At 38.5% G+C, this 26,136-nt stretch overlaps 3 protein-coding genes across 4 annotated transcripts; 2 read left to right on the top strand and 1 right to left on the bottom strand.

Annotated features, from left to right (window-relative positions):
• Positions 1 to 2,284: 2,284 nt before the first annotated feature.
• Positions 2,285 to 8,265, bottom strand: LOC104878126 (uncharacterized). 2 transcript variants are annotated; one of them, XM_019218724.2, is made up of 2 exons: positions 7,783 to 8,265; positions 2,285 to 4,199 (listed from the first exon to the last, which is right to left on the bottom strand). In XM_019218724.2, exons 1-2 carry the CDS (start codon positions 7,796 to 7,798, stop codon positions 2,614 to 2,616), a joined length of 1,602 nt encoding a protein of 533 aa, XP_019074269.1. In that variant the 5' UTR covers positions 7,799 to 8,265; the 3' UTR covers positions 2,285 to 2,613. The 2 variants fall into 2 exon arrangements, with proteins under 2 accessions (XP_019074269.1, XP_010646207.1); XM_010647905.3 differs by having other exon boundaries at positions 7,756 to 8,265.
• Positions 8,266 to 10,165: 1,900 nt separating this feature from the next.
• On the top strand, positions 10,166 to 15,455 carry LOC100247016 (O-fucosyltransferase 16). The gene is made up of 10 exons (XM_019219150.2): positions 10,166 to 10,480; positions 10,589 to 10,648; positions 10,732 to 10,822; positions 11,057 to 11,133; positions 11,900 to 11,988; positions 12,084 to 12,267; positions 13,173 to 13,354; positions 13,693 to 13,795; positions 13,884 to 14,215; positions 14,629 to 15,455. Exons 1-10 carry the CDS (start codon positions 10,280 to 10,282, stop codon positions 15,086 to 15,088), a joined length of 1,779 nt encoding a protein of 592 aa, XP_019074695.2. The 5' UTR covers positions 10,166 to 10,279; the 3' UTR covers positions 15,089 to 15,455.
• Positions 15,456 to 15,896: 441 nt separating this feature from the next.
• LOC100241886 (protein HIGH CHLOROPHYLL FLUORESCENCE PHENOTYPE 244, chloroplastic) lies at positions 15,897 to 20,101 on the top strand. The gene is made up of 7 exons (XM_002278775.5): positions 15,897 to 16,294; positions 17,406 to 17,504; positions 18,188 to 18,382; positions 18,645 to 18,737; positions 18,827 to 18,922; positions 19,337 to 19,477; positions 19,679 to 20,101. Exons 1-7 carry the CDS (start codon positions 15,902 to 15,904, stop codon positions 19,853 to 19,855), a joined length of 1,194 nt encoding a protein of 397 aa, XP_002278811.1. The 5' UTR covers positions 15,897 to 15,901; the 3' UTR covers positions 19,856 to 20,101.
• Positions 20,102 to 26,136: the final 6,035 nt, after the last annotated feature.

The raw sequence follows: 26,136 nt of genomic DNA on the forward strand, positions 1-26,136 counted from the left end.
TGAAATGGCTATGCCCCAGCGTAGGGTCATCCAACAACTCCTGATCCATCATAATCCAATGTGAAAAAAAGCAAACCGACTATGCCTCAGTGCAAAACATCATCCCGAAAGAAACTGTCATCGATGAGTGGGGTATGCCCCAGTGTAGATAATGTCGCCTCTGAAAATCCATCACTGATAAGAGGGGTATGACCCAATGTAAATCACCATCTCAACTCCCCATCCATCATGCTCTGAGAAATGATCTCCGACCAAGCTCGAGTATTGCCCATGTGTGAGCTGTCAAACACAATGTGAAGTAATGGCCTCAGGGTGGTCTTCAGACTCGGGACGTAACGTAGGCTAAGGTAATAGGGTGAAAGAAATGAAGGGAAACTAGGCTCAAAAATCCCAATGATATAATCCTCATACCCCTCATGCATGAGATGCAATGCGTAGAAAACGTCATGAGTCCCGGACCTAGGGGTCCCCACACGAAAAGTGATGATAAATGAATGGTCATATCGAATAAGCAAGCATGAAGTGCGGATGCTGAACTCAAGTCAAACATCAAGAAGGATGAGAAAAGAAAGAAATCGGGTGAGGTATGGTAAAAATGGAGTGATAAAACAAAGATAAAAGAAGGTAAAGAGATAGGAAGGTGAGTGATGGCTAACCTGCATCAAATCATGGAAAGTAGTCACATCCAAAACAGATGGGATGATGGATAGAGCAAGGATCCAGAGATACTAAAGAAAGGCCACTCGCCTCTCTCACAAAAATCGAATGAGCGACTCATACTCTCACCCAAAATATACATCAAGATGAATCTTAAGAATAAGCTCCCATACGAGCTCTCTCTAACACATAAACTCAATAAAACAACCTGACACGTCCATACACATGCCCAATGAAGAACGATAAAATGAACAATGCGCTATATATATATATATTTTTTTTCATCAATATTTTTTTTTTTTTTTTTTTTTTTTTTTTTTGCGCATACTCTAATCAATAATGAATGAACTCCCATGAAAATACATACCCAAATGATCAAACCCTCTCCACATACGAATGTAACATGAATCCTCACTAACAAGACAACCTCTCAAAATAACATCTCTGAACCACTGCCCATGAGGTGAATGATAGGAAAGAATGTGACAATCCTCCATGCAGTGATGTGTGAAAAACCACCACTCAAGGTGAAACACGGATAATGTCGAGTAAGCAATGATGAAAGAAAAGACAGAAAACGAATATCACAAGTGGTGATATATGATATCAGAAAATAGTGATGAAATGATATCCAAGTGGAAAATACCACAATGAAGAGTGAAGAATGAGGCTCGAATATGTATGTCAGGCCCGGAACTCATGACGTATCTAAACATAGCATGCAAGCACTATAGGGTCCCCAACCCGGTGTAATAGGTAAATGAGGTGGTGAAAGAAAAGGCTATGATGCTCGTGCGAGGCTCAAAGGGCTAGCAATAGATAACTCTATATGCGAGGGTGATAAAGTAAATAGGCTCATGAAATGATGGCCACCCATCCTTTGACCAAAACCTCGAACATCGTGCTTTCAAGATCTCACGTGGCCAATACTAAAGACTGGCATCCATCTAACAAAGTCATGTCACCTCCTCCAAAATCACGTGAAAGCTCCCACCGAGGCTCTGTGATAATCATCAATGTCCTCCGACAATCACCTCGCCCTATCGTCATATGCCACTCACCATCATCTCATAAAGTCACCATGTCTAATCATCCCGACTCTCTAAAGTCATGTGCAATGGCTCAAATCTGGATGCTCCATGATAACCCCTCTATCTCAACAATAGCATCAAATAATCAAGCCACTCTCTCATCATGATCCATCTATCATCGTGTAAAGCTCACCTCGGGTCTAACCATCTCGAACTCTACCTGGTCAGATCAAGGAAATGATGGAAAGAAACAAAGAATGGTACTGTAATATGCTAAGGCGAACAAGGATGGTAATGTAGTATAACGGTACCAAGGGTAGTGTCATGTCAAGCTCAAAATGGGTAAGTCAACAAGTCCACAGAGTCAGGGTATGGATATGGATATAGTACTACTCTGAACGGAAGGTGAAATGGGTCACAGTCTCGAACTCCCTAAGTCGATATCCTAATCCTAGGTCAAAAGGCTCAATATCCTCCATGATAGGTCAAGCCAGAGTGATCATGATGTATAAGTGAAAATATGTCTCAAATCAAAAGCATAGCACACATCAACGCAAGATATGCAAAACATACTCATTAGAAAAGAGAATAACACATACTCAAAATAAAAAGATCATATCACTAAATGAACCAAATGAGTACATCATGTGTGAAGCGATAGAGGACTACAAAAGACTAGACTCTCAACATGAACTACAAACAACGACTCTGAACCAAACTGGACTCGACAAAGCGACTCTGATGAGCTAAACACTGGACCCGACAGATCGGGAACGACTCTGATGACGACCATAAATCAAAATGGAAGGTGCTCTGAGCTAAATCGCTGCAAAATGATGTACCCACGTCAACTGAAACAAAGTCCCCAACCCGAGGTGTCCCAAAATACCATGCGACCATCAATACCATCAACATCCAAATCAATCTACTGAAGACCAGGAGGAGGAGGAACTGCGTGTGTAGAATGTGCAGGCAGGGGATTGGTGGTCACACTTGGCCTAGCCAAGTCAACCACCCCTGAATCGATCAAATCCTGTATCGCATGATGGATTGCTGAACAATGCTCAGTATCGTGCCCCGGAATCTGATGATACAAGCAGTGCTCATGTGAACGGAAATGAGGAGGAATAGGATGGGGCAAAGGCCTCGGCGCCAAATGAGCAATCACTCCAGCATCTCTGAGCTTCTCAAAAGCTCTAGTCAAGGTCATGCCCAAGGGAGTGAACTGTCTCGGGGGCCTCTGTGTATATGGTCTAGGCGGTGGGTGAGTAGCGGCTCTCGGATGTGGTGGTCGCGGCTGCATGCTAGTCTGAGCAATGTAAGGCTCCTGAGCATAATCCAACTGATACTGACACTGTGGAAGAGAGAAAGGAGCTCTGACTGTAGGAGGCCTATAAGCTGAGTGATGCGCGGGCCTCTGGTGCCGATAGCTAATAGCACCAACCTCTCCAGATCTGGTAGATGATCCAATCGTTCTCTTCCCCTTACTGTCAGGGGAAGTAGCAGTATATGTCCATAATCCTCGAGCCATAGCCTCCTCTACACTGAAAGCAGCATGAACCAAACTCCTGAGATCTTGAAACGGGATACCCACAAGACGCCTAGCGAACCTCGGCTGTAGGTTCCGAAGAACCATATCAATCTGATCCTGCTCCTTAGGCCGGTCTATCATACCAGCCACCTTTGCCCTCCAACGAGTGACAAAGGAAGAAATAGACTCCTCTGGCCTCTGTCTAGTGACCTCCAACTCTCGTCTAGATACGTCAATATCGGCACTGAAAGCGAACTGGGTCAGGAACTCACGAGCCACATCCTCCCAAGTGCGGAGTCTCGAAGGCTCAACTGAAGCAAACCATCTCTGAGCTGCCCCACTAAGTGACATGGGAAAGAGGGCCACCAGCTGTGCATCATCTATCCCGTGCGCCCTCATGACTGTGCTGTATAGCCTCAAATGGATCTTGGGACAACCAATCCCACTGTAGCGCTCAATGTCTGGCATGCGAAACTTGGCGGGCAAGCTAGCCGCCGGTATGCCATCTCTGTCATCCCAAGTCAAACCTCCGTCTTGCAATCTGATCTGTCTCATCATGGACTCGAGCCTCTCAACCTTGGCCTCCTGCTCGGCCAATCGAGTATCCCCAATAGTAGGAACCATGGGAGGCGGCATTGTGACAGTAGGTGGTGGAATGGTCTCATAATGATCTACCAGATGGAATGGAGTACCAAGTGAAACCCCAGGTGGACGAGTCTGTGCTGTCTGAGATGCATGAGGAATCGTCTCGTCAGTGACCACGCCAGCCGGATGAGGATCCTGGCGAGAACTCTCTAACTGATCCAAACGTCTACTGACTCCGGCCATGAACTCCTGAATGGAAGCAAGTGTGGAAGCTAGCTCGTCTGACATCTCAACTGAACTATCTGAACTCGGATATGAATCGGCTCTGATCAATCGTCCTCGAACTCTCCTCCAAGAATGTGACTTCAGACTCAACCGACTCCTAAACTGACTCCCTACAATGCAAACAAGATGAATGAAGGACACGAGATAAAACTCTAAAAGACGATAATACAACATACAAGCACATGGTCCTGAGGTGGCAATCATAAATATGGATATATGACGAGAACTCTGAAGTCATAAAGGTGTCCACTGTGAGATGGCTACAAATGTGACTAGAGAATCTCCATCAATAATCTGAGATAAAAAGAGGTGTGAAAAACCCACTATCACGAGATCAATACTCCATCTATAACCACATATCCTTGAATCAACCTTCTACTCGAGCTCCATAAGACAAAAAAATGGTAAGGTGATCAAGGCAACTCTCTCAAAAAAAGTGTGAATATGAAAACGTGCCTTTCACCTTTCCGTAATGAAAATATGAGCATCGAGTCGAAAATTGAATCAAGGATCAAACAAAGAATGAGGTATTGGGCTCGTGATAGGTGTACAATGCGAAAACAAGAAGATCATGATGGATGATCATATCCCAAAGTATCGAGCGAGTGAAAACAAAGTGAAGGGGTGTGTCGAGCCAAGAAATGAGAATGAAAGCCCTAAGGAGAAAACATGCTAAACTCATCGAGTGAAAAACATAATCCAAGGTGACATGACAAAGGTGGTCCAACCGATACTCAAACTCAAACAAATCTCCGAGCACTCTCAACTGGAGACTAAAAAGAGGGAGTGTTGGATCCGAACTGTAACTAAAGAGGCTCTGAAGGCCCTCAGATGCACCCACGTGTAGGGAAGGAGTCCTAATCGAAGGATCTATGGCTCAACCTACGAGGTCATGGTAGCCCTAAATGGATATGGGTGGACTTTAAAGATTCCTAGCAGAAGCGATCATACCCTCCAGTGGTACGCAACCCTCTGCACGCCTCCGAAGAGACGGGGCGCTTCCATGCAAGGTGGTCATCACCTCCACACATGCACTACCTCGACATCCCAGGGGGTTTCCTATGGTGAAACCTCTCAAAACTCTCAAAGCTCAATGGTCGACTAGAGTGCATAGTGAATGGTGTGGGTGCATCCGATAATCCTAGGAAGCTAAAGCAGGAGATGAAACACACTGGTCGCACAAATATCCATAAATCTTAGCTCCGGGCTATACAGGTCTTCAATGATCGGACTCCAATCAGCATCGATATGTCGGTCTCCTCCAAAATGCTCCCGTACATCGATATAGCCCATCGCTAGACCCTACTCCTAATCTCTGGCTCGGTCAGAGAGCAAGCACACAGAAGGTCTCACACTTGCAATAGTGAGAACCGAGATAAAAGGAATGACTGAAACCAAGAGATTTGGAGGTAGGGGGATAGAAGTGCGACCCACATGGACAAGCAACATGCAATCACACAAATGGAGGGTAGTCATGCACCATACAGTCAAGCAGAGTACAGGATATATCACTCATGTATACATACAAGCTGTGACAATCAAGATGAATAGTGATACAAACATCATGCTCAAACGATCAAGAGAATATACAATCCAGATAATCGACATGTCAAATCAAACGATGTATAACAAGGAATCCATACGTGCAAGGCGATCAAAACAATCATGGCAAATATCAGAGTCAATGTGCTAAGCAATACAAGACGATCAATCAACAACAAACCAACATGTCCATGTCTCAAACGAATATATCAATGAAGCACATAAAATCATGGTATTGGAAATCTCAATCAAGACAAATCAGTCAACATAATCAACATGTCAAAATCCCAAATAGATATAACATCCAAGCATGCATCAAAAACTCTCAATGTGCAATCAAGAAATGGGCATCCACTGATCGTCCAATCGAATGCCACGTTTGTTTCATTCTAAGTTCAAGCTTGACCCTCTAAACAATCCCCAGTGGAGTCGCCATTTTGTGGACCCCGCATTTCGGCTCATGCGTTTCCCACTTGATGGCGAGCTCGATTTTTATTTGAAAAATTGATTTTTATTTGATTAAGAAAAATGACTTGGAGTCGCCACTTATTTTTGTTTTATTTTTAAAAGGGTAAACAAAATAAGAAAGAAAAACCCTAAGTGTGACTCCTTATTTTGGAAAAGGTGATCTACGAAAAACCGAATCGGGTTCGGGGGTCAGGTTACTTATCAGGAAGGTACGGTAAAGACCGTAGCACCCCTCTAAGTCCCTAAAGTCGGGTCTCTACTAATAAAATGAAACAATCATGGCAGTGGACGAGTAGATCAATGAGTATCCAGAATAAATCATGCACACGTGAGAATCAAAATATGCTTGGACAATTATCAGAGTGAAAATAAGTGCGTACCTGGGCGACGAGCCACCATGCGCTATCAAGAGAGAGGTTAGTGCACAATTAAGAAATAATAGCATGCATGTCGGAGAGTAGGATAAATAAATCGCGACAAACAAATCAATCATAAAATCACGTATGTGGGGCCCCCACCAAAGCCCGATTGATCTTGCATGAATTAATCTCACAAATTCCATTATTCTGAAATTATGAAAGTGACATTCACGCTTATATAAAACCAAGATGAAATTAAAACTGTTCGAGTGAAAACTGGATTTTTGAAATTTGTTTGAAAATTGGAGTATCGAAAATTATTTGGAAATTGGAGTTTTGAAAATTAAATTTAAGAATTGGAATTTTAGGGATTAAATTCGAATGAAAACATAATTTTGAAAATTATTTGGGAAGTAGAAACTATGAAAGTTAAATTATGAAAATTGAGACTTTAGAAATTAAATTTTGAAAGAAATTAGAATTGGAAATTATTTAAGAATTAGAAATCATGAAAATTAAATTACATAAATTGGAATTTTGGAAATTATTTGAAGGTGGAATTTTTCTAAAGATAAATAACTAAAATGATGATGATAATAATATTAATAACAATAATAATAATAATAATAAATAAATGTGAATAGTGAAATTTTTGAAATTGAAAATTAAATTTGGGAGTTGGAATTTTGAAGGATTATTAAAAGATGGAATTTTAAAATGAACTTGAAAATTAGAATCTAAAAAAAAAATATTTGAGGAATGAGATTTCTTAAAGAATTAGATTTTGATATTGGAAGTTTTTAGGAAATTACGTGAGAATGGAATTGAGAATATAACCATTAGAAAGTGTTAAATTAATTGAGAAAGAAACTAGATTGCTAACACATCAGGCGTGGAGGATAAAATAATAATAAAATAAAAAAGAAAAAGAAAATGGGCATGCTTAGGATTGAGTGCATAGGTGGCTGCCCATTTTCTTTGATGATGGCCCTACTATTCCTCTGACTTGCACTTTGTCCCACGATGAAATTGAATTCACCCATGGATTATATGACAGCATGCCGACCCTTCCACCAACTCCCAAGCCGCAAGTCAAGAGGGTTGCCATAAAAAATGGGACGTAATTAGAATAGGACTAGATAATGTTACCCAAACATTCGGTCAGTCCAGGGGATAGTAACTATTACTTAACAGCTATAATAGATTATCAGAGGGGAATGAACAAGTAACAAAGAGAAAGGCGGAGCAAAATGTGAAAAAGAAACAAAAGCAGCTGATCCCAACTAAGAGGAAAGACCTGATATGCCAACTGTAGACAACACACCTTCCTCACCGGCCATTTGGCTCGGCAAGCCTGGGTCTGCATCCCATCTGCTCAATAAATTTGGTGAGGCGCAAGGGCTTTGCACTCCACTACTCAGCCAACTTCTGCTCCTTGGATTCTGCGTCCCTCCTCAGTCCCGCTAATTGAATGTATTAGATGCCCTCTCAAACTTCCCCTGATTTCTTTTGCATCTCCTCCTCCCGCTTGCTCTTTTTTTCTTTCTCCCCTCTTTTCTCCTTCCTTCCCACGACTTCTCTGAAATATCTCCTTTTTTTTAGCCGTCCCCTGCCCTTTCTTGCTCCCCCCTTTTTTTAGCCGTTCCTCTCTCTCTTCTCATCTTTCCCAGATTTTTCCCCCTCAAATCTCCCGCTGCTTCCCGTCCTCTCCATCACTTCCAATCTCACCCACTCCCCTAATAAAAAAATAATATTTTTCTCCTCCCTCTCCAGCAAACAAGGGGGTCTACACAAAGTTGACACTTTCTTTCCCTTTTTTTTTTTTTTTTTCTTTTCCATTTTTCGAAATTCCATGACTTATAAGCAACTTGACCATGAAAAAGTCCACATATGCAAACAAAGGAACCCAAGTCTTGTTTATTACAAGCTTTTACTTTGAAAGGGAAAACTCCATGAATGAGGAAGTCAATTGCCGTTTCAGCCAAACAAAACGTCCATTTCAATCCCATTTGACACATAAATTATTCACCACTAGCTTATGTCTTTTCAATACACACCTTTCTCCCAGTTCTCTTTTCTTAATCAATCAATTAATTAATCTTAATTCCATTAAAAAATACCCACTAATTAATTAATCACTATCAACAACCCCTTTGACAATTTCTGAGGGTTAGGTGAATCACACATCTTCTCACCACACATCACCTTCATTAATTAATGTTTAATTAAAAATTATTCAATATGTTATGCCAATTGAAGCTTTTATACAAATATGATTAATTTAAGAACATAAAAATAAAATAATCATGATACACGAGGGTTTAACATGGTTAGACCAATTATACTTATATCAACATATAAGAGAGAATATTTCCATTCTACCATAGAAAATATTACAAATAATAGAATCAGATACAATTATTGAATTTCCGAAACATTTCATGTTTCCTACTTAAACCACAAGTCTATTCGCTCCATTAGGTATTTCTCGATCTTCCTCGTATCTTTATTTAGCTCATATAGTATTTATAAACCCATCTTCATTTTATCATTTTTTTCCCCAAAGAAATGCTTTTTAATACCATATTCAATAACTTCATCCGATTCAACTTACATATGTATGAAGTAAAAATATGATCAAAATATGAAAATTTTGGGTTGATACCATAAATATATTTTAAAATTATTTATCTTTGTGACATAATTTCATAAAATCATTAATAACAAAACTTTGGATAAAAAATGAGAATTGAATTGGTGGACGACTTAATTTAGTATACTAATTAAAAATTCGAGATAAAGGAAGTAAAGGGTATGCAAATTAAGTCTTCTCTTTATTAACATATTGGTAAGCATTGTGTATATTGAGTCATGATTCATTTGTCGTTACTATTTTTAATATATTAGAAGGTAGTTTTTTTTAGTAAAAAATTATCACAAAATATATGATAAAAAAAAATAAAAAATAGGTTTTATTTAAAAAATTAAATTGTTAATTACTCCAAAAATCATCCATTTCAAATTTATTAAATTTAGAATTTGAATATTAATATATATATATATGCCAAGAGGCAGTGGAGGAATCTGCGGTGACCTAAAATGTTGAAGAACAACGCCGGCACTCAAACAATATTGGAAACCGTTAGTTTTGACTTCAAAACGACGTCGTACCGGGACAATGGGTGGTGCTCCCCCACGCTCCATAACGCACGTGGAGCACACACGGCTACCTATAGGCCTTCCGGGACTTGTTGCTTCAATCAAGCGCTTTGTTCAGGTGTGAGTGAAGAAACGTGATGCCTTGGAAGCACGTGGGGGTCACGTGATGAGAGAGAACACTACAAAGATCTTGCCGGAAAGAAATGATAAAGAAGGGAGAATGCCTGTGAAAAACACTCGCACCTGTTTTAACCAACCATGTGATTAAACGTGGCAAGCATCAAGTGGCTCATCGTATCGTGGGTCCAACTCTTACTTGCATGACAAGTTGATGAAGTATTCCATGATGCCTTTCTTATAATCAATTTTAAAAAAAATAAAATTTCTGGAAAAAACTCAAATTATAGAAAAGATAAGTACAATAACTTCCATGTGAGTGATTAACACGCTAGAGGAACCACTCAGATTTACGCGCGGTTCGTTCTAGGAGGTGTGGGGCCTACAGGAGTAGAAATCCACTATGTTTTTATCTCCGATGGGAAGGTATTATATGAGAACGTCGTCGTCCTCGCAGAGGCGTTGGAGATGTTCTCAGTTAGGCCACCGTCACCACCACCCGCTCCACCGCTGTCTCTCCCTGTGCCTCTCTTTCCCTCTTCACAATGAAGAAGAAGAACCGCGAAGCAGCCTCCGGACTCCGCCTCCTGCTCCTCCGGCGCCGCCGGTTACAGTCTCGCCTCCGCCTCCTCGCTCCGGTGGTCTCCGCCGTGTCCGGCGTCATTCTCCTTCTCTTCGCGCTGTTCACTTTCCTTGCTCCGGCTCCGATCAGCAGAAATGAGCTCCTCTTCCGCCGGAACAGCTCGGTACTTCTCTCTCTTTGAATTTTCTCAGCTTCGTTTCTCCTCGTTCTTAACTCCTCTCTTCTGATTCTGGAGATTGTGGCGTGTTTTCTTGGTGTTTTGTGTGTTTAGTTGAGCAGTGGATTGGAGGCTCAATCGAGTGCCGATCGGGACGTTGTATTTCGTGTTCCGGTTGGTTTTTGATTTGGTCGCTTCGTTTGGATCTTGCTTCGGTTTTGTGTATTGGTTTGATTTTTGTTTTTTGGATTGGTTAGGCTACTGGAGGGAGTTTAGGTAATGATATGTGGACTTCGAGGTTATCGAAATTCTACTATGGTTGCAGTAATGCTAGCGTTAAGTTCTCCAGTGAGTATCTTTCTGTTCTAGGCCTTGAGCTTTGCTAGGATTTTGAGGAATGAGTCTAAGTTTATCAGAATATTGCTGTTATTTTTCTTGCCATGGCATTAATTTCCATTGTTAAGTGGTGGACTGAATCAGTTTTCTATCAGAAAATGTTGTTTAGTTTTGATCAAAATTTTGGTTTATATAGCAACTTCTGTGTATTGATTTGGTGTTCATTTGTATTTCCATATGTTACAGAAGTTGGTGTCAGCACACAACGGAATAGATACTTGTTGATTGCTACCAGTGGAGGCTTAAATCAACAAAGAACAGGGGTAACTTTCTTTCAATTAATTAACAAGTTTTTTGTTTATAAGTTCCTGTTTATTAATTAAAATAATATTCAAAATTAAATTGATGTTTCTGTTGAATACGCCTTGCATTCCATTATACTCCCTTGTTGGTGCAAGTTTTGAATTGAAATGAGCATTCAACTTCTGAATTTGAAATGAGCATCTGCTGCTGTTTTGTTGTTGTTGCATTCCAGATGTGCGTTAGAACATATGTTAGCTTGCCTATACATTCATGCCATTTGAAAAATTTTTAGGCATCTATTTGGCACTAAAAACTAGGCAAATGTCTTGTTACCTGGTTTTCAGACATTGTTCTTTGCTCTATGAGTAAGGAACTTTCAACCCCATTATTCCTTTGGCATGGTTGGATACTGTTCAGGCTATGTTCTCGGTCCTTTAGAGCGCCAAAGGATGAGAATTAGCTGCTTGATTTGCATCTATACTATTTTTTAATGAATAATAGCTCAATTCATGATTGAAGCAACGATTTTATGATATGATCTAGTGATTTTTTTCTTTAACATGAACACAACTGTTCATCTGTATGATTTTTTATTGTCAGTGAATTTACGGGTCTCAAATTTACTTATGACCAGAACTAGTTGATAGGAGGTATTACTGTTGTGCTTGTTGATGAATTCCTGCCAAACATACTTCACTCATCATTAGAACAATGTGGAGGTTTATAATGGTTGTGTTACTAATTTAGTTTTTTATCCTGAGTATGTTATATCCATCATGGCTGCAGATAACAGATGCAGTTGTTGCAGCTCGTATTTTGAATGCCACTCTTGTTGTTCCCAAGTTGGACCAGAAATCTTTTTGGAAGGATAGCAGGTCTGTTTTCACATTTGCATATTAACTTACCAACTGCTTAAATCAAAGGAAATATATATGTTGTGCATTTATATGTGATGTGGTGTTTGGTGCAGCAACTTTGCTGAAATCTTTGATGCGGATTGGTTTATTTCATTTCTATCAAAAGATGTTAAAATCATTAAACAGCTTCCTAAAGAGGGAAGGAAGATTATGGCTCCATATACCATGCGTGTTCCAAGGAAGTGCACTCCAAGTTGCTATCAGAAACGTGTCTTACCTGTTCTCACTAAAAAGCATGTAAGTAACTAATTCCTTATAAAAAAATTGAATACTTTACTTTTCATACAGAATTTTAATAGATTGGCTCCTTTGTGTTTTTATGTTCTGACATTTGCTTCTCCTTCCATGTCATGATTCCATTGCAGACAGTAGAACATAGCACTAGATGATGACATGCAAATCCCTCAACAAAACTTATTTTTCCTTTTCTTTCAGAATCCTGTCTTTTGTGAGCATGGCTTTGTACTGGATGGGTGCCAGAAAAATAACCCAAGCTGTGGGAACCAAGTGTTCCAGTTTTAATTGGTCCATCAGGATCAACCAGCACCCAAAATTTGGATTTTCAGTTAAAACTGTAAGGGTCTTTAATTGTTGGTCCAACATACAAACTCATAAGTTAGACAAGTGGTTTGGACTTTCTGTTAAAACTGTTAATGGTCTATTATTGGTCCAGAATATAAATTTATAAGTTAGACTATGCATGGTCTAATGTAGAATGATGTGTTCAGTTAAAAGATGTAAAGTGATAACTGATAAGTAAAGGCCATGCAATACCCATATATAAAAACTGTCTGTGCAAATGACTGTATTTGGGGAGACCTCAGAGTGGTCTAGTTTTCTCATCTTGGAGAAAATAAGGGAATTATGATTTTGATGAATTGGAAAGGCAGGTTTGTAAGAAAGCCTACCTGAGTGACTCTTCTGAATTTCTCTTCATTTTCATATTTTGAGTCCAATGAGTAACTAAATTCTTTTATGCCATATTAATTGCACAATGTTCTTCAGATAGTTATAAGATATGTGAAAGGATAAGCTGGTCTTGCATGACAGATTCTTCCATTTTTTGGGGCTTAATAGAAGTTTATGATTTTATTTGTATGCACCAGAATTGACAATTGCTGGCTGTACTTTCCTTGGTGCAGGCTGTTCAGCTCACTAAGTTTGATTATAGGCTTTCAAATAGGCTGGACATGGATTTACAAAAGCTGAGATGCAGAGTTAACTACCATGCTTTGAAATTTACCAATTCAATTCTTGAAATGGGTAAAAAGTTGGTTGAGAGGATGAGGATGAAAAGCAAGCATTTCATTGCCCTGCATTTGAGGTAAGTTACAGTACTTAACCATGTGTTGGCGGCAAGTTTTTTGCTTTTCTTTCTTCCTTATATTCTATTCCTTGTTATTTTGAAATTATGTTGTAAATTTCCTCACCGCATTGGACTACCTGTGTGTACATATAGTGCAAATGTATTTTTTTGAGGTTATCAACAACCGTCTTAATTTCCAATACGTAATAGGTGATAAGTGGGTGTGTATGTGTACATATCAGTATAGAACTTGAATGTATATGGTTTTTGAAATAGGGAAACTTGGTTTTGATTGTATTCCAGCTGCATTGAACAGGGTTTTCATGGATTTTTCTTATGGATGTTCATTGTCATAGGTTTGAACCTGATATGCTTGCATTCTCTGGATGCTATTATGGTGGAGGAGAAAAAGAAAGGACAGAACTGGGCGCATTAAGGAAGAGGTGGAAAACTTTACATGTGAGGCTCCATGAGTTTTAAGAGATATCATGCAATGCCAACTATAGATAAAGCATGCTTTGACACATTCTTTTGGAATTTTATTCAGATACGCAACCCTGATAAGGAAAGGAGGCAGGGAAAATGCCCCCTCACTCCAGAGGAAGTTGGTCTTATGCTGAGAGCATTGGGTTTTGGTAGTGATGTTCACATCTATGTGGCATCTGGTGAAGTATACGGAGGTGAAACAACATTAGCACCCCTCAAGGCACTCTTCCCAAATTTCCATTCAAAAGATACTATAGCCAGTGAGGAAGAGCTGGCCCCATTTTCGTCCTTTTCTTCTCGTATGGCTGCCCTAGACTTCATTGTTTGTGATGAAAGTGATGTTTTTGTCACCAACAACAATGGCAACATGGCTAGAATGTTGGCTGGACGAAGGTATGTGATTTTTTATTTCACGTCTGTGGAAGCAAATTACAAGGATGTGAGGAAAAACTTTTAATACTCTCCTTAATACCCATTAACCCATCTACAATGAACGTGGGATTTAATCCAAAGTCTCTAAGTTGGCAACTTATTCAAGTTTTTTCTTCATTCTTTAGTGTAATCTTAAACAGCGATTTTCATGTTCAAGTACCTCATTTTGGAACCAAGCAACCCCTGTTTTTGGTTGAGAACAGGGCCTGAAAGAAAAATATTGTTGATTACTGCATCAATTGACATTAGTGTCTATCAAATGTCATTCTTCGCTGGAGTTTTTCCTCTGAGCATACTCTTATTCTGGGTTCTGGTAGACCTACAAGCAACTCAAACTGGTCACTTTCTAATCAAATGTGTTTTGTTCATTGCAGGAGATACTTTGGCCATAAACCCACAATCCGACCCAATGCTAAAAAGCTCTATCGCTTGTTCATGAATCGAAATAACATGACATGGGAAGAGTTTGCCTCTGGGGTGCGAAGTCGTCAAATTGGCTTCATGGGGGAGCCAAATGAGGTAAGGCCTGGCAGGGGCGAGTTTCATGAAAACCCGTCCTCCTGCATATGTGAACTTCCTGAAGCCAAGGCCAGAGGAGATTTAGGTTCTAAAGTACAGGCTAATGTCGGGACTGAGGACCTGAGCACAGGAAAGGATAGTGAACAGGCGGATGAGCAGCCAACTGAGGATGAGCATGATTGGATTGATATGGACTATTCAGAGAATGAAAATGGCCTTCAAGGGAAAGGGTCCCTCAACCTAACAGACTCAGATTTGGGCGGTCTTCTCAAGGCCGATCCCCAGCCAGAATTGGAAGAGATGTTCTCGGACTAGATGAATGAACCAACATTTCCCTTGGGCAGAGCTGTATGGTGTACCTAGCCCATTCTTACATCAAATTCTTTGGGTCATATTTTGTTACCCCTTCACATTTGCTTCCATGATTTCTGATGAAAGAGGCAGTGACAAAAAAACATTTTTTGTATATAAGAGCCGTTGGCAATTAGGCGATTGAATCCGAGTCCTGCAAGTAACAGCTCAGTAGCAAGGCAGAAACATCGGGCATCTGTCTGAAGACCAGGGTCATGGAAAAAAAAAAAGTGGAATTTGCGGTGTTTTTCCTAGAAAAGTTGTATTTATAGAGGCGTGGATGAAAAGATTGGTTTAGGAAATGCAAAGCTCTTCCTTTTTTTTTTTTTTTCTCTATCCAATTTTCGTTTTTCATAAGTTTAGTGGCACGAAAAAGAATCAGGAAAATGTAAAGATCCTAAATAGGGTAAGAAAGAAAATTAAATATAATTAAAATTAAATATTTTTTAAATTTTTTATGTAAAAATAAATGAAATAAATTTGAAATAATATATAAAAATAAATTATTTTCTTTGAATCAATATTTTACTTTTTCTTTCTTTTATCTTTTTAATTTTCTATTTATCATATTTTTGGGAATCCAATAAATTGTAAGAGAAAATGGAAAAATAACTGGGAGAGGTGTTAATAAACAAGTGGCCATAGCCTCTACACTTGAGCTGGCAGCGGGCGTCATCCACTTCGAGCACCGACGTGGCAAAATCCACATCTATTGTTCCTCTTCTTATTTCTCTTTTTCCCAAAAAAACCAAAAAAAACCGTTTTTTTCCCTCAGCAATGGCGTCGAAGCTCCCAACACAACTGGCCACTGCTCGCAGTCTGGACTCACGTGGCCACCATTCCAAGCCCAAACCCTCCTCACTCTCGTGGCGCACCACCCTCTCTTCAAACGGTGTCGTTCCATCCCCTCTCACTTCTTCCAATTTGTCCTTTAACGGTCTTCCAAAACGATCTGTTTTGCCGGTGGTGAGGTGCAGCGGTGCGGCGGTGAATCTGGGGCCGGGTACCCCGGTGAGGTCGACGAGTGTGCTGGTGGTTGGGGCGACGGGGACGCTGGGGAGGCAGGTGGTGAGGAGGGCTCTGGATGAAGGGTATGATGTGAGGTGCCTTGTTAGGCCCAGACCTGCTCCTGCTGACTTTCTTCGTGATTGGGGTGCCATTGTTGTTAATGTATATCCTCTCTCTCTCTCTTATTTTCTGGGCTTGAATGTTCATCTATTGATGGGTTGTTCTTGGATTTGAGCTTTTGTTTGTTGCTGATTGTTGTTGGGGATGTCTATGTGATGAAAAGAGTGAAGACCCTCGCTGTACTGTTGGTTCTAATGTGGGGTTTTCTATTTTTATTTTTATTTTTGAATTGTAGTAGTACTTTTAGACTTGATGATTTTGCCTTATAGTAAATTTAATGACATTGTTGTTTGTCATAATTCAAGTGATTCGGGTGCCACTGTTGTCAATATATTGTGGTTGCTGTTGGGTTGCGCTTGTGATCAAAAGAGTAAAGACCTTTGTTCTAATTTTGGTTGTAATATGAGATTTTTTTTTCCATTGTCAGTATTCTTTTAGATTGGATGATTTTACCATTTAGTAGATTCAATTTGGTTGCTTTTTATTATCATTTAATTGATTGGAATGCCACTATGGTCGTTGCATGCCTCTCTTTGTGTTCCCAGTTGTTTATTTGTTAATGGGTCTTTCTTGTTTTGAACATTTTGTTTGCTCATTGTTATTGCCCATGTCATTATGATCAAAAGATTCAACACCCACTGTTCCGGTCTTTGTTTTAATGTGGGATTTTTTAAAAAGAAAGGAAAAATGATGGGCATGCTTTGAGGCTTGATGATTTTGCCATTAGGTGGATTTAAGTGTTAATTCTTGTCTGTTGATTGCTATTGATTATATCAGTATGAAGAAAAGAACCAGGAATGTACCCATTAATCTAATTTTGATTCTAATGGGGGCAACTTTTTAAAGATTACCATTCTTCTTTCTGATTTGCTCATTTTTTCATGTAGTAGATTCAAATTTCCTTATCAGTCTTGTTTCTTATCATTAAAGTGATTATGGGAGGGCCCTGTATTTGGTTTGGATGGAGAAAGGCCCCCTTTCTCTGTTACAGATGCTTGGTATTGCTTCACATCTCATTTGCAAGATATATTTATGTTGTTGCAAAATGTAATTGTTTCCTGCAGCATCTGAATTAGTTGCAAACTTTGGAGTGGCAAATTTTACTTTACTGTCTAAAGGTTTTGGCACTGAAAATCAAGTTTATTTTGAGCAGGCTGATTTAACCAAACCAGAGACCATACCTGCAACATTGGTTGGCATTCACACAGTCATCGACTGTGCAACAGGGCGTCCAGAAGAGCCTATTAAAACGGTAGGTATCAGATTGAAGTTTTGATGCATTCCTTCATTAAAATTACATTAGCATAGATGTTTTGAGTATGAAGGGTGCTTTGCAATACTGGGATTCCAATCCACTGATATGCTAAGTGGTGAAGGGTCATTGGGTAGGTCAAGTTCCTTTGAGACTTGTGTGCTGCTGAACTTTTGGTTCTACAGATTTTCTGGCAGTGAAGATACATGTCCTTGCAATATTAGCTGCCCATCTCATTTGGGCCTTTCTCTTGTCAGTCATTTGAACATCATTTTGCAATTTACATGAAGTTACAAATGCTAATGAAATGACGTAACCATCATGTTGGTATTTTTAGTAACAAATTAAGTGCTGCCCCCTGCTCATATATCTTCACTCTCAAATTTTATTCTCATGAAAACTATTTATTTAGATTCAACCTAATTTATATAATTTCTTGGACATAAATGATGCTGACAGAACTAGTTGATAGGATCTTCTTTTGTATGTCTGCATGTCCTGGCCTTCTATGAAATTGGGTGAAAGGAGGAAAGAGGGATAGTGTTTCTCCTTCATTTGGAGCCTGTATGAAGTTATTATATGTTTCTCGATGTGTGACATCTGCTATGTTCATGAAGTCACCATCATTTTTTATAAGCTTTGTAATGGTTTTTTGGCCTTATCTAATCCATTTTTCTGTTTAGGTAGACTGGGAAGGAAAAGTTGCTCTTATACAATGTGCAAAAGCAATGGGAATCCAGAAGTATGTGTTCTTTTCCATTCACAACTGTGACAACCATCCTGAAGTTCCATTAATGGAAATCAAGTATTGCACTGAGAAGTTTCTTCAGGACATAGGCCTAACCCACATCATAATCCGGTTGTGTGGTTTCATGCAGGTATATTTCACCCAAATAGAAGTTCTTGCAAGTGCTTATAATCTTGTTACTGAAAATGGTTGTACAATATGTGACATAAGTGGCAGGTAGTTCACCGAAATGTACTTATATGTAATATTATACATATAAAAGCATGTAGTAATTATATACACATGTCGATGACTCTTTCTCGTTTCAAAAAGTCTTGTATTGTTCTTTTCCTTTCTCTTCTGATATAATCTTTTTGTTACTAAGCACAAATGCTTGTTGCCAATGTGTTCAGGGCCTAATTGGGCAGTATGCAGTACCTATACTAGAAGAGAAATCTGTGTGGGGAACAGATGCTACCACACGAATAGCATATATGGATACTCAGGTTAAATTGCTTCTGCGACTAGTTTCTCAAGGTTGACTGTGTTGGATTATTATCTTCATCATGGTATCTAAACATGTCAACTTTTCCAGGATATTGCTCGGTTGACATTTATAGCCTTGCGCAATGAGAAAATTAATGGGAAGCTTCTCACATTTGCTGGGCCCCGTGCATGGACAACACAAGAGGTACAAAATATTATTTTTAATGTCATCATTCTTGATACTATTGACTCTTTATAAAGGTAAAAAACCCATTAATCAGTCTTATTACATGTTAATTGGTCAGCCCTTTCAATTGACCTATCAAAAAAGAAAAAGAGAAAAGGGGGAAAAATCTCCGAGCCTTACTCAATACTCTTGATTTTTGTTTGAATGTCTCTTAAAGTCTATTGATTACTCAGAAAATATAGGCTTACCACTGTTGTAAAGATTCATTAGTTTTCTTTTCTTTTACATTGAATTGTTTGGAATCAGTGGGAGTTTTCATCTTAGCAGTTTCATCAATCACCTGCTGTCTATGATTTAGATAGGGCCAGTGCCTTAGGATAAAATCAAATGGTGTAGCCGCATCTTTCTTTAAAAGTGTTCTCTTGGCTTTAGGTGATTACATTGTGCGAGAGGCTTGCTGGCCAAGATGCAAATGTAACTACAGTCCCTGTGTCTGTCTTGAAATTGACTCGCCAACTGACCCGATTGTTTGAGTGGACAAATGATGTTGCAGATCGATTAGCATTTTCAGAGGTAGTAGATTCTTTTCACACTCTCTACTGTTGGTAGTTAAGTTCATGAAAAGCAGTGGAATTCAGATACATGAACATAAACAGATTCTTAATTTCATGATTACCATTTTTGGCTAGACCTTGAAGATAGATAGTCTTTCACATTCTTGATGGAACTATTGCATATAATTGAGGCTGATGGCTTGTCTGGGGGCATTTCTAGGTTCTTACTAGTGATACTGTTTTCTCGACTTCGATGACTGAGACGTATGATCTGCTTGGTGTGGATCCAAAAGACATAGTTACACTGGAGAAATATTTGCAAGATTACTTCACAAACATACTGAAGAAATTGAAAGACCTCAAAGCACAATCAAAGCAAAGTGACTTTTACATCTGAAAGAAGACCCTTTTTCGTAATTGTACATGAAGCTATGTATGTATCGACAAATTTGATACCTCATAACAACTATGCAGAGCCATGTCTTTCTTTCGGGACACCCCCTCTCATCCCTTTTCATGTTCTCATCTGTATCATCCCATACCATGGGAAAAGTAACAATTACAATGTTGAGACACATACCTTATTTATCTTTATTGCTCATTTTGGAGTTGTATAATAGAAGAAAATGTGGATTTCCTTTGATTTCTGCTTGCACCTATGCATATGATAGGCTAGATATTAGCATGGGCTGGACTTTGGTCTAGGTTTCTCCATTTTTTTTTTTGATAGGTAAAGAAAAGTCGTATAAAAAGTATAGAGGAGAAACCGAAAACAATGCCCTCAGAGTATACATGAAGTATACAAATGAAGCCTAAAGGCTCAAAATAGAGGGGGAAGGACAAAAGCAAAAAAATTATCAGCTCTTACTTAGAACCTAACCAATTAATGAAACTTACAAGAGAAACAGGACACATATCTATAGACACCCTGGGCCAAGACCACATGTTACATACAAAAGAATTTTTCAATCTTTGGATCAATAACTCCTAATTGTCAAACACTATCAAATTCCTTTCCTTCCACATTGTCCAAAATATACATAAAGGGGTCGTTTGCCAAGCCTTTTTACGAGATTTACCCACAAACGACCCATGCCACCCAAGAAGAGTTTCCTTCACTGAACAAGAGAGAATCCAAGACACACCAAAGAAGGAGAAAAGAAGATCCCAAAGAACCCGAGACCTTGCATAGTGAAGAAGAAGATGATCAACCGTCTACGCTTCAGAGAGACAAAAGAAACACCTATTTGCCAAAAAGAACCCCCTCATTTGAAGTTGGTATAAAGTTAACACTTTCCCCCAAAATGCTTCCCAAGCAAAGAAGGCCACCTTAAGAGGCCCGCTCAATCTCCAAATACTATCACTAGGGAACGAAAGAGGATTTCATGTCTCCAAGATGGAATAAAGAGATTTAAATGAAAAGGTCCTATACCTCGAAGCTGTCCAAATCACTTTATCTTTCAAATCCTTATAAACTCTAGATGCTTGAATCTTTTGTAGAAAACGTTCCACTAAATCTAGTTCCCAATCATTAAAGGCCCTAGAGAAAAAAAGGGTTCAACCACCCCCTTCACCTTCAGGGTTCCAAACATCCGCCACCCAAGCTTTCTTAGACATAGAAATGGTAAATAATGAAGAAATGACTCACTAAGTGGCTCATCTCCACACCACTTGTCCAATCAGAATCTCACTCTCTGCCCATTGCCCACTTGGTAGGCCAACCTGCCACTCAAATACTTCCATTCTTTCCTAATAGCTTTCCACAACCTCACACCAAATCTCTCTCTCACCTCACGGGAACGCCACCCCCCATTCTCTTCACCATAATTTTGACTAATGACTTGCTTCCAAAGAGCCTCCCTTTCATTGACATACCACCAACTTCACTTGCACAGGAGAGCTATATTCGTCAAAGAAAGATTTCTCACACCTAAACCACCTTTCTTTTTCTCCAAACAAACCATTTTCCACCTTACAAGATGCGGTTTTTGCACAAGAGCCCCCCTACCCCAAAGAAAATCCCTCTGAATCTTCTCTAAACTCAACCTTACTTGTCTTGGCATGCAAAAGAGAGACATGAAATATATATGCATGCTAGACAAAGTGTTTTGAATTAGAGTAAGTCTTCCTTTTTTTGAGATATACTACCTTTTCCACATGGTTAGCCTTCTTCGAAATCTTTCTCCAACACCATCCCAAACCTCCACAGATTTGAAGGAGGCCCCCAAAGGAAGACCCAAATAGTGGGAAGGAAGGCCTCCCACTTTGCACCCCAACTCCAAGGTCAAATCCTCTATACCACCCTTCCCACCGAAATTAGCTCACTTTTCTCCAAATTTATTCTCAAACCCGAGCAAGCCTCGAACCACATAAGAAGTCAACTTAGATAAGTCATCTGGTCTTGAGACGCCTCATAAAATACCAAAGTATCATCAACAAATAACAAGTGAGATATTAGAATCCCATCACCACTTCTATCTCTCACCCACCAACCAGATAAGAAGCCCCCACTAATGGCCCTCCTTAAGAGACACCTAAACACCTCCATGGCTATCATGAATAAGTAAGGGGAAAGAGGATCTTCTTGTCTCAAACCCCTTAAACTTTGGAAAAAACCAGAAGGAGAACCATTAACTAGAACATAAAATTTCGCAGTAGAGATACACCATCCTACCCATTTAATCCATCTCTCCCCAAAACCCATCTTTCTTAGCACTGCAAACAATAACTTCCAATTCACATGATCATACACCTTCTCTATATCCAACTTGCACAACACACCACCTTCATTGCTTTTCAACCTTGAGTCCACAGCCTCATTTGCAATCAGCACTGCATCTAAAATTTGTCTATCCTCCACAAATGCATTTTGGGACTCCGTGATCACTTTAACGGTTACTTTTTTAAGTCTATTGGCCAACACCTTGGCTAGTAGCTTATAGAGGCTGCCCACAAAGCTAATCAATCTAAAATCTTTCAGGTCTTCTGCACCTTCCTTCTTTGGAACAAGAGCAAGGAAAGTAGCATTCAAAGACTTCACAAATCTGCCCCTTTCAATGAAGTCCCTAAAAAAACCCCAAAACCTCATCCTTCACCACATCCCAACAAAAAAGCCAAAACGCCATGGTGTAACCCTAAAAAAAAACCAAGTGAAATATCATCGACTTGTACTTAAACAATTTAAGACACTTGAAGTTACTAAGTCGGCTATACCATCAATACTCAAGTTAGGGCTTGTTTGTGTAAAAAGTTTTAACAAACCATTAGATACAACTTATTTGTTAGTGTTAAAAATGAACCATATGCAGATTCAAAGAACAGTCCCCATCAATCAAACCCCATAAACTGTTGAATCCTCAATTTGGCCCACAATTCCATTTCACTGAGAGCTTTAGACAGTGACAAAAAGAACTATGTGATTTCCTTTAGTCTTTTGGATGATGGAAGCCTTGGGTTGAAGATATGAGGATTGTCTTGAGTACCCTTACCTTTCCCACTCTCTTATATTATGAGTAATGATAGAAACAGAGACTTTTTAACACAAATGGCTGTTAGGGTGGTGGGTTGTGGAATCTCCACTCTACACTCCTCTCTATGGGATTAAAAGTTTGACTATAATGAGTAGGTGGGCCTATCCCAAACAACCTCTATAAATCTAGCCCTACATATTGGTCCCTTGGCTGATTACATTCTTGATTCTTGAAAAAGAAAAATTATTGTTCTCAAACTATGGATAGTTTGCTAGTATATTTGTTTCTTGTATACACTTTCTTCTACTTATCTGAGGACGTCCATGTTATGTGTATGTTTGAAAAGACAAATTGAGGAGTTTGGTTCATTTTTTAGCCCTCATTTAAGTTGACTTTTTTGAAGTGTTTATTTTTATTTTTATTTTTACTCTTTTGGGTATGTTTAGTAGAAGTAGAAGAATTTGTGGTTTATTTTATATTTGGAAGCTCTATTTTAAAAATGGTTTAATTAAAAAAAATATATATTTTTAAAAGCTTGATTAAATAAAAATTTATTTTCCAATATTGGAAGGCATGAGATTCATGTTGGAGGGTTCTATTAAATACCTTTAAAAGATCTTTAGAAAAAAGGTTTTCATATCGAAAAGAAGTTTTATATGTAATTGGGTAATTTTATCTTACGTTCACTTCTTGTTAAATTATAAATTTATTTATACTTTCCAAATAATGCACTGTTACATGATTCCCCCAATCATATTTTCAATAAATTTGTCATTCTTTTAATAGTCTCATAAAAATAAATTTGTCGGGTAATTTTAGCATTATTTTTTATATAATTATTACATATGTGTTAACTTGTATTTATTTCTAAGATTCTTTGGAGATGAAATGAGCAATGTAGGAAATTAGAGAGTGACATGAATGATTGATAATTTGAATACTTAAAGAAAATAATTGCCACTTTCTCTTAGGGCCAGCCATTCCTTTAGAGAGAAAAGGACCACCAGCCATCAAATATGGATCAAATAATTGATGCCAACTTATAAAATTTTGATTGGACAGCCCATCAGCTTGAAAATGGTTGCCAAGCCTTTTCTAAAATATTCAAAGAATCAAATCAATCTCAATAAATAAATAACTCACAGAGCATGTAAAAATGGCCAAAAGCATCATTATTTTATTAATGTTACCTGTTGGGTAGGGTTTGGATGGGTGCAATGATGCTGATATTTTTGAATCATGGTTTGGAAAATGGACATAAAAATATGAATATGATTCCGATACGATAAAAGGTTTGGCCTATCCTACTGAAGTGTAATAAGTTTTTAAGTGAAATAGTTAAAAACCTCGATATAAAACTTTGAAAATAAAAAATTATGTTGTTCTTTCTTTTCCGTTTATATTTTTTCTCAATTATATTGGAGTTAATGTTTCACTCGTGCAATCTCCAAGTTAAAAATTTAGAGATCTCGAAGATAATAGGACAAATAACTTTTGGGCTTGATTAGCAATTTGATTTTGTTTTTTGGACTTAAATTTTCAATCATAGAAGCGCTTTTGTCGTCATTAGTTATAATTTCAATTGATGTATAACCTAGAAAAGATTCCAATTGCATGTTTGATTAGAATTGTCAAATATTTTTTTGTATGTTATTGAATTTGTACAAATTTTGATCCAACTTTGCACTAAGATAAATACCTTTGTATATATATATATATATATCGTAGATGCATAATTCACTATATTTAATTAAAAAAGGTGATTTAAAAAAAAAATAAAAGATCAAAAGCTTGGCTAGGCTAGGCTTGAAAAGATGAAATTACATATGCAGATGATGCAACACTTCCAACTCTTATTCAAATGGCCCAAAAAAGAACACAATGGAAATGGTTTGATTTAAATCCCATAAAAAAAATACCCAAAAATTCTAGTATTTGATATCACAATCTTGGTGGGGTTTGGCTAAAATTCATATATACTGAATGCCAAAGCCAAACAGATGTAGAATGGAAACTTTTTCCCGGAAAAAAGAACTGCAGTCTTCTTGAGCTAATCCAGCCATGGCCTTGTGGTAGTACCTTAGCTGACATTTCCCTGTACAATGACATTAAAAAATCCAGCCCATAAAGATCCCTAAACTTCAAAGACCCGAAAATTTGTATCTATCTTTCACATGCATTGTACCAAACATTTTATCGTGCAACGAAATCATCCCCTGAAATTGATACAAAAGGCCAAAGACACCACCATGATCACAACATGGAATGGTCTTATTCGTAACAACTGGTCTTTTTGTGATGTGCAGTGGGCTCCAAAAGGACATTTTTTTTTTTTTTACCTTTAGAGTAGGACCCAGTTCCCATCTGTACTGACATGGGAATCACCATTCCTTTGCATCGATTTTACTCATTGATCAATTTAAAATTATGGGGTCGACTTTCCCATATTCCTAAGACCGAGCATTATGATTAAAATTCTTGCAATCTGTAGGATGGGAAGAAAAGAAGATCCTCATCAGAGATTCTGCACAAAGCCTTCAATACTTTAGCCTTTAAGGATGTGAAGGTCTACACAAGGATATTCGCTTTGATACTTGAATTTTGACTTCAATCATATTATATTCATATGGGGTATGGATGCAGCTTTGAAGTCATAGTAATTAGAAGGTGATTAGGGAGTAGGGTTTTGTAAAGATACCGAAAAATGATATCCTTTGGAAGACATAAAAAAGGGTCAGAATACAATCTAGCACTATCAATTTTTTTAAAAGCTTAAACTTAGAGGATTCGGGTTTAATATACATATACGATTTCTTAACACTCTTCCTCATATACGATTTCATACTCACATGTAGAGAGCAAACAGACATGAGTTCCATCAAACCAAGCTTTGATACCATGTTAAACTACTAATTTTTCTAAAAGTTTAAACTTATTGGATTTGAATTCAATATCCATGTCGTAATCCTTGACAAAGAAGAAGACATAGAACTCGATTGTTTTTTTTTGCTGATTTGGAATTAGGGTTTTGGTGGAGATATCGAGAAATGAGAACCTTTGGAAGAGGTGAGAACAGGGTTAGAGACCAATCTAACACCTGTGGCAGTCTTCATGGCAGCTTGCTCCCCACTTGAATACACAGTGAAAGTGAAAGTGAGAGCTAAAAGAGCTGAAACACCCCATCAGCTGACTCACTTTTCAATTTTCA

The sequence above is a fragment of the Vitis vinifera genome, chromosome 3 (genome assembly GCF_030704535.1).
Source record: "Vitis vinifera cultivar Pinot Noir 40024 chromosome 3, ASM3070453v1".
Classification (NCBI taxonomy): domain Eukaryota; kingdom Viridiplantae; phylum Streptophyta; class Magnoliopsida; order Vitales; family Vitaceae; genus Vitis; species Vitis vinifera.

What these genes read in the sequence shown, in the direction of transcription:
- LOC104878126 (XM_010647905.3), bottom strand. Translation starts at nt 7,798, where the DNA reads ATGGCCGGTGAGGAAGGTGTGTTGTCTACAGTTGGCATATCAG. An exon ending in GTCTACAGTTGGCATATCAG is followed by an intron (nt 4,200 to 7,755) that starts GTCTTTCCTCTT and finishes TTTGCATTGTAG; the next exon opens with GGAGTCAGTTTAGGAGTCGG.
- LOC100247016 (XM_019219150.2), top strand. Translation starts at nt 10,280, where the DNA reads ATGAAGAAGAAGAACCGCGAAGCAGCCTCCGGACTCCGCCTCCTGCTC. An exon ending in TCTTCCGCCGGAACAGCTCG is followed by an intron (nt 10,481 to 10,588) that starts GTACTTCTCTCT and finishes TTGTGTGTTTAG; the next exon opens with TTGAGCAGTGGATTGGAGGC. An exon ending in TCTTTTTGGAAGGATAGCAG is followed by an intron (nt 11,989 to 12,083) that starts GTCTGTTTTCAC and finishes TGTTTGGTGCAG; the next exon opens with CAACTTTGCTGAAATCTTTG.
- LOC100241886 (XM_002278775.5), top strand. Translation starts at nt 15,902, where the DNA reads ATGGCGTCGAAGCTCCCAACACAACTGGCCACTGCTCGCAGTCTGGAC. An exon ending in CAGAAGAGCCTATTAAAACG is followed by an intron (nt 17,505 to 18,187) that starts GTAGGTATCAGA and finishes TTTTCTGTTTAG; the next exon opens with GTAGACTGGGAAGGAAAAGT. An exon ending in GGTTGTGTGGTTTCATGCAG is followed by an intron (nt 18,383 to 18,644) that starts GTATATTTCACC and finishes CAATGTGTTCAG; the next exon opens with GGCCTAATTGGGCAGTATGC.